The sequence below is a fragment of the Suricata suricatta genome, chromosome 16, assembly GCF_006229205.1.
Source record: "Suricata suricatta isolate VVHF042 chromosome 16, meerkat_22Aug2017_6uvM2_HiC, whole genome shotgun sequence".
NCBI lineage: Eukaryota > Metazoa > Chordata > Mammalia > Carnivora > Herpestidae > Suricata > Suricata suricatta.
In genome coordinates, this window is record NC_043715.1 from 360,116 (window position 1) to 369,192 (window position 9,077).

The 9,077-nt window shown below is 60.0% G+C and overlaps 1 protein-coding gene across 1 annotated transcript; it reads left to right on the top strand.

Annotated features, from left to right (window-relative positions):
* The first annotated feature begins 6 nt into the window (after positions 1 to 6).
* CHMP1A (charged multivesicular body protein 1A) lies at positions 7 to 8,174 on the top strand. Its single transcript, XM_029925183.1, has 7 exons — positions 7 to 246; positions 2,076 to 2,095; positions 4,220 to 4,297; positions 5,171 to 5,317; positions 5,621 to 5,749; positions 6,157 to 6,344; positions 6,762 to 8,174. Exons 1-7 carry the CDS (start codon positions 240 to 242, stop codon positions 6,781 to 6,783), a joined length of 591 nt encoding a protein of 196 aa, XP_029781043.1. The 5' UTR covers positions 7 to 239; the 3' UTR covers positions 6,784 to 8,174.
* The last annotated feature ends 903 nt before the right edge of the window (positions 8,175 to 9,077 follow it).

Sequence of the window (9,077 nt, forward strand, 5' to 3'; positions counted from 1 at the left end):
GCCCGGCACTCAGCCCCGCCGCGGGCGTGCCTCACAGACGCCGGCGGACCGAGCCGCGCCGGTCACCACGGCGACGCCGCGCCGCTCGAGGCACTGGCGGCGTGCTCTCGCGAGAGCTGCCGCTCGCCGGAAATGGGAGGCGACCCCGGAAGTTCCTGCGCGACGCAGCTGTGCGATCGACTCGGCCCCTGGGCTCCAGTCCGTCCGTTCCCGAGAGGGTTACCCCTGCCGGACCTGCCATGGACGGTAAGAGACCCCGCCCACCGGGCACCCCAGGCCTCAGTATGGGACACCGAAATCCGACCCCTGGGCCTAGACCCCAGACCCCGATACCCAGCCAGAGACCTGGATCTTCGGCCCTGGACCCGATCCTCGATCCCTGGAGCTTCGACCCCAAAACCCGATAAGGATCCTCGACCCCACACCCTGACCCCCTTCCCCCAGACTCCTCAGCGTCCACCTCCCAACCCCCCAGCTCCTATACCGGCTAGGGACATCGGCCTTTGGGGCCCTGGGATGTCAGGTCAGAGCGCACCGGAAAAGGAGACGGTTGCCCCACTGCCTCCAAAACACCACTAAGAAAAATAGGAAAAGCTCAGGCCAAAAGCACTTTGCGCCAGGCACGGTTAACAGCTCTCTGAGATAGCAGTTTTCTGCTCTGGTCCTGCAGATGGGGAAACCGGTAGAGATCTAGCTCCCTGGTCTTGTCCTCCCCTGCCTACAGCACTCACTCCGCCCCGTCCCTGCTCAGGGACACCAAAGAGCGGGAAGAATCAGTGATAAAGTGAGGTGCCCACATTTGCTAGAACGTTTAAAGTCCAGTGTGATAGGTTTCAAAACTCATTTTGTGCTAGTTCGTTCCCACGTTTTGGCACCAAAAAACAAAAAACCTCATTTTGTGAAATGTAAAAAACCTGTCATCACAAAGGAAATTCTATACCAGTTGCTTCAGAGAGAAGATGAACACCACACACCCACCACTACCATCATCACAAATACTGCATTTTACTCCAGTTTACCCAGTTCTGTGGGGAACTTCCTTTTGGCAGTATCTCTTTTTTCCCGGGTTAGGTTTTCCCTTAACAGCTGTTTGCTCTCCAGAACCTGCTGCTCTGAGTGTGAGGGGGAAGCCGAGGCAGGGACGGGGTTCAGACACGCCCTGAGGTAGAGAGGCAGACAGCCTGCGGCGTGTGCGTCAGCTTAGCTCTGATTTACAGATTCACAGGTGGCTTTGGCATGACCACGACCTGCACTGGTAGATGACGGGTGCACTGGGCTCACCTGAAACCCCACTGGGTTCTTGGGTGGGGGGGGCTCAATTTGCATTTGTGAACACTCTCCACCCTCGCTCTGGTGGCAGGATTTCCTTTCTTCATTCTGGGCTAGAGCAGTAAACCCTTTCAGACATCATTCTCCAAATCTAGAAATCGAATAAATTGAGACCCTTTTAATGTGAACCTGGGTCTCCCTGGCCCTGGAGTTGGGCGAGTGAGCAGCACATGCGGCCACTCTCAGGGCTGTGGTTCCGCCATGTAGGTAGTGAGGCTCCCGAGCCTGACTTGACGGCTCAGATCTGCCAGCTGCCACGGAGGGCGATCTCTCAGGGTCAGCTGTTTGATGGCATAAGAGTCCTCGTTCTGCTGTTTTTATCCATTTACTACTTCTGTGGAGGAAGAGCATGTAAAATACACTCCAGTACTGAGTTTTATTACATTGGAAAGAATCGCAAGGGTCTTTGTAAAGTTGCATTAATTACAAACCACTCCTTGGGTTTTCACTGAGGGCCACATGCTGCATCCGTGACCTCATTTGCTGCACACTGATCCTTGGGGCAGGTGGCGCTGTCCTGTTACCTGTCAGGAATCGGGTTAGGGGACCTCTGTATCTGCCCAAGCCCCGTGGCTGGCGCAGTGGTCCCTCTGCCGGCCCCGGTGTGGGCTGGGCTTCTGGGAGGCCCCATCCACGCCTGCGTCCCAATCTAGCTCGTGTCCAGGAGGGTCTCAGTGGCCCCCTCTGCTTGTTAGATATGCCCTTTGTCACCGCTGGAATCCTCAGACCGTCTCTTTTCTTTGCAGATACGCTGTTCCAGTTGAAGGTACGTACTGAATGGCCTTGCGCCCCAGCCCTGTCTTGGTTAGCACATGAGGACCAGGGCTGTCGGTCACACTCCGAAGGACAGGAGTTAGGTTGTGTGATTTGTGCACGGTGCTCAGCCAGACTCATGATGAAGGGGCCATTGAGTCGACTGGATGGCATATTCATTCTTCCCTTGTCTTGGGCTGAGCAGAAGCAGAACCCGTGGGCAAGTCCACCAGACAGCGAGCACGTTTAAGAAACACAACTTGGGTGTTAGGTGCATCCCTTGATGTTCCACTAGGCACGTAAAACAGTGGTTTCCAATTCTTTAAAATCCTATTGAAGGAGAGTGTTGGCGGCAGCAGAGCCGGTGTCTTATAATTACCCCGGCCAAGCCTGTCTGTACTTTGCCATCTGTGGTTAGTTCCGAAAGACTGGGCGGGCGTGGTGTGCACAGCTGTGAGTGCAGCTCGTCCCGCTGGCCCTGCCCTGGAGAGGGAGGCTGGGGAGCACCGGCGGCCCCTAAGCACTTTGTTCAGCATCTGACTCTTGATTTCGGGTCAGGCCATGATCTTACGGATTGTGAGATCGAGTGGTGAGAGGAATCCAGCGCCATGCGGGGCACTGACAGCAGGTCCACCTTGTGGACAGTGCTCAGGGTTGCATTTCCGAGTCAGGAAAATCTGGCTGTTTCCCTTGAGCAACAGAGGAGTGTGAGGGGGGCAGACAAGAAACCCCTTCTGTGTGACAGACACTGACGTCCTGAGAGGGAGCACTGGGGGCTTCCGGTCTGCACTGCCCCACGCCAGCCACACAGAGCCCTTGGAATGCAGCTAGTCTGAGGAACTGCATTGTTATTTTACATCATTTTAGGTAATTCAAAGTTAAATAGTTCCGTGTGGCTAGTGGCTCCTTCACTGGGTGGTGCAGGTATAATGGTGTTGAAGGAAGCAAGGTCAGAATGTTAGGTGCAGCAGACATTGATTTAAAAGTGCTGAAGCAGTGAGTGGGAAATGGGCAGGCGGCCTGCGAGAGAGTGCCCTGCCCTGGGAGCACAGCACTCAGGGAAGGGGGTTTTCACGGGCTGGACCATCTGAGTCAGTGAGAGACACCTGCCCGAAGCGTGGACGTCCAGGGCAGAAGCAGTCAGGAGGGGCTGGTGTGATGCTGGCTGACGCAGGGGCGCCGCCTCTCCGGGGGCTCCCAGGCTGGTCAGTGGAACACGGGAGCTGGGGCATCAGATCGGGTTGGCAGGAGGAGAAGGCGAGGTCAGGCTCCTGGGCGGCTCCGTCGTTTAAGCGTCTGACTCTTGATTTCGGGGCAGGTTATGGATTGTGGGATCGAGCCCTGTGTGGGGCACTAACAGCACGGAGCCTGCTTGGGATTCTTTCTCTCTCTGCCCCTCCCCGAGTCACGCATGCACTGTCTCTCTCAAAATAAATAAAGTTTAAGAGAAAGGAAGGGAGGGAAGGCTCTGGGGATAGAATTCTAGATTCATGACACTTTTGCAGATGAGGTATATTTCAAGTAAATGTTGGGTTGTCGCATCTGAGTGGCCCAGTCTGTGACGTTCTGGGACAGGAGGTGCCCACGAGAGGGTCTGGCAGCCCACCCTCCACCCTACCACATCCAGCCAGTGCAGGGCCCCAAGGGCTGCGGCCTGCGCGCGGGAACCCCGAGGGGCTTGGCACATCATCCTGCTTCCAGACTGGGCTTCCCAGAGGGCCGCGGTCTGGCAGTCAGGCGCCCGGAAGACGCGTTCGCTGCCCAGCAGCCCCTCCCAAACCCAGTACCGTGTGACAAGAACACTCTGAGGTGTGTGTTCGCTGGGAATTGTGTGTTATCCCCCAGGCCACTTGGGGTAGCTTGAAACACATCCTGTCAAGTTTTTCCACGTAAGTTGAAAATCCACAAGTAGTGATGATTGTGTGAATTGCCTTTTTAACTTTCCACTCTGGGGGAGGGTTGGGGTTAGGGTGTTCCCGGAGAGGGCGCTGTGGGAAGCCTTCCCCTTCCCTTGAGCCTCAGAGAGCCCGGGGAGCACCCTCGGGGCAGCCCAGGGCCGTGAGGACACCCGCAGCGTGGGGCAGGGCGGTGCCGGAGGGCAGGCTCCGTCTGACCCAAGTGTCCTGCTCCCGCTCAGTTCACGGCAAAGCAGCTGGAGAAGCTGGCCAAGAAGGCAGAGAAGGACTCCAAGGCGGAACAGGCCAAAGTGAAGAAGGTGAGGCCACGCTGTGCCTGTGCCGGCCCCTCGAGGCTCGGCCGTGGCCCCTTCCTCCTGTTGCTTCTGTGCGTGTCGCTGCCACCTTCCTGTGCGGGGTGCTCCCTGCCACTCTGGCCGAGGCTGTGCTCTCAGGAGCCAGCTCAAGGCCTGCGGTGGCTGCTCTCTTCGTCCCCACCCCCTGAGGGTGTCCAGAGCCAAAGGGCCTTGCCTTTTGTTCATTAGCTGTCCTTGCCTTGTATTCACTTCCAAAGTTCTGAACCCGCTTCTTCACAAACTGTGGGCATCGGGCTTCCAGCCACCCCTGCGGGAACCCGTTCCGGGTCTTTTCTGCAGCTGGTGCCTGGCCGTCAGAGCCTGGGCAGCAGTAAGGCCCTCCCCCTGCTGCCAAAGGGAAGGGCGGGGTTTGCCTGCTCTCGGGGGCCTAACAGCTTTTTAACAGGTGGAGTAGCTCCTGGGGGTGTTAGATTTGGGGGCTCCCAGGGCAGAGGGAAACCGGACCGCTGACTCCATTCTGGGTCCTTCGTCCTTCCCCACGGTCGTGCATGTCCCGCTCTGGTTTTGTGAGCGCCCGTCGCAGGCAGACCCCTAAGAGAGGCCGCAGGGAGAAGAGAGAATTTGGCAAAGTGGCTGTGTGGCTGGGCTCAGCTTTCCTGCTCGGCCCCCAGCGCAGGCTGGCCTGGTACCTTGCCAGGACAGCTAACCCCTGGAGAGGCTTGGGGCCTGGCATTTCTGCGTTTTTGTGAAGCCCACAGGCAGAGGGGCTGCCCCACGCTCGCAGATCTCGCCCTTGGGAAAGCCAGTCCCTGAGCAGGGCGAGTGGAGTGCAGACAAACAACATGTCCTCCCGGCTGGCCCTCCGCCGGCTTTCAGGCCCTTCAGCAGAAGAACGTGGAGTGTGCCCGCGTGTATGCCGAGAACGCAATCCGCAAGAAGAATGAGGGTGTGAACTGGCTCCGCATGGCATCCCGCGTGGACGCTGTGGCCTCTAAGGTGCAGACGGCCGTGACCATGAAGGGGGTGAGTGCTCGCATCCAGGGTCTTCTGTCACAAGGGCCGGCTTCTGTTGGCAGAGTCGAGGGGCCTGGCTGGGCGGGGAAGCCATGCCAGACCCCTTGGGTTGTGGAGAAGGGAGTGCTCCGCCTTCTCCGGCGCCCACGGTCGGGGAACCTGCCAGCAGAGGGCCCTGCAGACTGTCCTGAACATGGCGGGGCTGGGCCAGGGCTGCGGTCCCAAGGGCCGTGGGGGGCTCTGTGCCTCGGGAGGGTGCAGAGGGCCTTCCTTCCTTTAGTTGTGTCACCTCCTCACTTTGTCCTGTGCCAGGTGACCAAGAACATGGCACAGGTGACCAAAGCCCTGGACAGGGCACTGAGCACCATGGACTTGCAGAAGGTTTCTGCGGTGATGGACAGGTTCGAGCAGCAGGTGCAGAATCTGGATGTGCACACATCGGTATGTCACCCGTGGTCTGGGTGTGCAAGGGGTGCTTCCGGGTGGTGGCTCCCATGGTTGCTCTCATCAGTGGTCCCCTGTGGGGGTCACCCCCAGAGTCTTGTGGAGTCTGGAATCAGCACACAGAGGTCTAGCAGATAAGGGCGGCCCAGGGCTAGGGTGTGAGTGCCTCTCCCAGTGAGTGGCCAGAAAGGCTCTGTGCAGTCCTGTTAGCTCAATGCCCGCCGCCACCCCCCCGACCCCCAAGGACTAAGGGAGCTGGAGCGAATAGGGTGGGGCGGGGCAGGGGGGCTGGCGTGGGTGTGGGGGGGTGAGCAGCAAACAGTCAAGATGGGTGGTCAGGAACGGGGCCACCGCGGTCTTCCTATGCGGGGCCTGTGCCCACCTGCCCGGAACACGACCCCCAGGTGATGGAGGACTCCATGAGCTCGGCCACCACGCTGACCACGCCCCAGGAGCAGGTGGACAGCCTCATCGTGCAGATCGCCGAGGAGAACGGCCTGGAGGTCCTGGACCAGCTCAGCCAGCTGCCCGAGGGCGCCTCCGCCGTGGGCGAGAGTTCTGTGCGCAGCCAGGAGGACCAGCTGTCCCGGAGGTGCGCTCGGCGCCCCAGAGGTGCCCCCATGCTCTGATGCTGCGGTTGTGGGAGCGGGGGGTGCACACTTGAGGCGGGACTGCGGCCCAGCGAGTCCCGTTCTTTCCTGGAGGCCCCCACCCAACGGCCGGTCCAGGGCCCGTCTGACCGCCTGTCTCCCCCGTCCTTGGTCAGTGTGCTGTGTGTCAGCCGTGGTGCTCCCACACCTGTCCACCGCTTGCTTGAGGAGGGAAGGTCTCTGCTCTCCCTGTGGCAGCACATGGCCCTTCCCTGAGCCTTTCCTCTGCTGTCACGGCTCGACGGATGGGCGAGGGGCCTTTGGCCCCCAGGGTTGGCTTCTTGTCCTTGAGCACACAGCAGGTCAGAGCGCCTCTGGCCCTCGCCCTCCCTCACGGGAATTGTGCTGTCCATTTGCAGGTTGGCCGCCTTGAGAAACTAGCTGAGCCCCCGCTGCGGGGCGCTGCGTCCCCCACCTCGACGTGTGGGAAGGGCCAGGGACGAGGGCTCCAGCTCCCCCTACCCATGCCTCTCGCCTTCCTGCACGCCCTGTGCGGCCCTGACCTCCAGGCCTGGGAGTTGTCCCTCTTAGCATAGATTGTGGCTCTGTGTCCTGGTGGGTGAGTTTGCACAAACTTCTGACTTCTGTGGGTTATTTCTGTGACTCTGGGCTGACCAGCTTGGGTTTCTACAGGCCCCCCCGCTCCATCCCCTACCTTCTGCGGAGTTGATGGAGACTGGCCAGTGGACCGTGGGGGCCCCCAGACTCCATGCTGCTCACGGACCGCCAGTGGGGGTCAGCCTGCTTCCAGCTTCAGGCTGGCGGCCGAGCCCCCACTCATGATCCCTGGTAAAGGTTCCAGGCCTCGAGTCCAGGCGCCCCCCCCCCCCCCCCGCCCCAGGGAGTCTGCGTCCTCCTTCACTGCTGCCTCTGGAGGGCCTGGGGCTCTGGGGGCTGTGCCATGGGCCCTCCAGGAACTCAGGGTCTGCACCGAGGCCCCTCATAGCAAGGAGCAGGCGGTCTCCCACTCCTGGCCAGGTGCTGCCCCTGCGCTGTGTTGTCCTGTACTGTAAATAACAGGCACCTTCCCGTGACCGGTCTCTCCTCCTGCTCCCACCGCCGGACCTGGAAGCCAGAGTGGCCGGAGCTCGGGAGCTCGGAGAGGCGCCCCCGGCAGGGCCAGCCTTGGAGGAGCCATGGCAGCCACAGCCGGGCAGCTGGGGGCAGCCCCCCTTCCTCCGAGGATTATCTGTGTCAGGCTGCAGTTTCTAGTTTTTCCGTTTCCTGCAGTTTACTTTGTTTCCTTGAAGCTTTGTGGGTTTTTTGTTTTTTTGCCAAACTAGAAGGAGCAGACAGCAGGCGGGGGGCATTGGGTCCAAGCCCCCTTCTTGGCGTGAGCTCAAGGGGGACTTCGTGGTTGGCGCTGAGCTCCGTGCTCGGCTGCCCGCCCGACCAGTCCCCCACAGATGCCCCCCGCTGCCCGGGCCTTCCTCACGCCCAGTGCTCTTGTGGACGGAACGTCAGAGACTCGCCACGTCCGATTCTCCTGGGCCTGGTGGGTGTTCTGTGAAGTCTGCTGTGTTGGCCTGGACACTCTGGACGGCGGTGTGAGACCCCAGGGTGCCGTCTGGCTTCCCTTCCGCAGTGCCAACCTCGCCTTACTCCCTGGCTGTGGTCTCTTGGGGCGCCCACGTGCAGGAGCGCAGAGAAGGTCCTGAGCATCTGGGCGCGGGGGGTGCAGGGCTCCCCGCTGTAGCCCCTCAAAGAACAGCGGGCATGTTTGCCCATTTTCCTAAAACACTGTTGTGAGTAAACAGATTGATCCCTGAGAAGTCTCTCCAGCTTTGCTTTTGTGGCTTTGGGTCGGGCAGGGGGCCGTAGGTGGAGCTCCCGGCCCCTTTTAGGAGGCTGAGGAGGGTCACCTGGAGGAGGGCGGGGAGGGGGCTGAGCTATGCATGTGCTCAGGCTCTGCCCCCACAGAGGGAATTAGAATCCGAAGTTTTAAGTTTTCTGTTTAAGTTTTTACCTTGAAATAATTTGAGATGTACATAAAAGTTGTGGCGCACTCAGTCTGTACACGCGTGTGTTTACCGAGAACACAGTCTGTGTGCACGTGTGTTTACCACACCGCGCACACGGTCTGTACGCACGTGTGCATGTGTGTTTACCGCACCTTCGAGTCCACTTCCTGGTGAGCCGGACGGAACTGGCTACATCAGGAAACCACCCTAACACTAACCTCCTTTCGACGCCTCCATCCCCCAGCCTGGGACGGTCCTTCCCGTCTGTCTCTGGGGCCTGGGTGGCCCGGAAGCATGCTGGCCAGCTGTTTTGCAGACTGGCTTGTCACTTGGGCTGATGGGACATTTTCACAGGGGTACACTGAGGTCACAGCTCTAGGCAGGAGTCGCACAGAGGTGGTAGTGTGTCCAGGTGCTCGGTATCGCGGTCCTGCTCACCTGGGACCGGGGGCGCGGGCCTGGCGTCTCCCCCGCCAGGGCTCGTCCTCCTCCGTGGAGCTTCGTGGAAGGGCTGCGGCGCCCCCTGCAGACGTCCTCGTGCCGGGTCTCAGGGTTCGCGTCCCTCCGTGGATCTTCTGGTAACGATATTTGTGGTGGTCTCCTGTTTGCAGTTCTGTTTTAAGGAAGAGTTCTCCTTCCCTCCATTTGCTTTTACTTGTTCCGTTGTTTGTACCGACGCGGGCCTGTGGGCGTTTACCCCTGAGCACCAGAAGC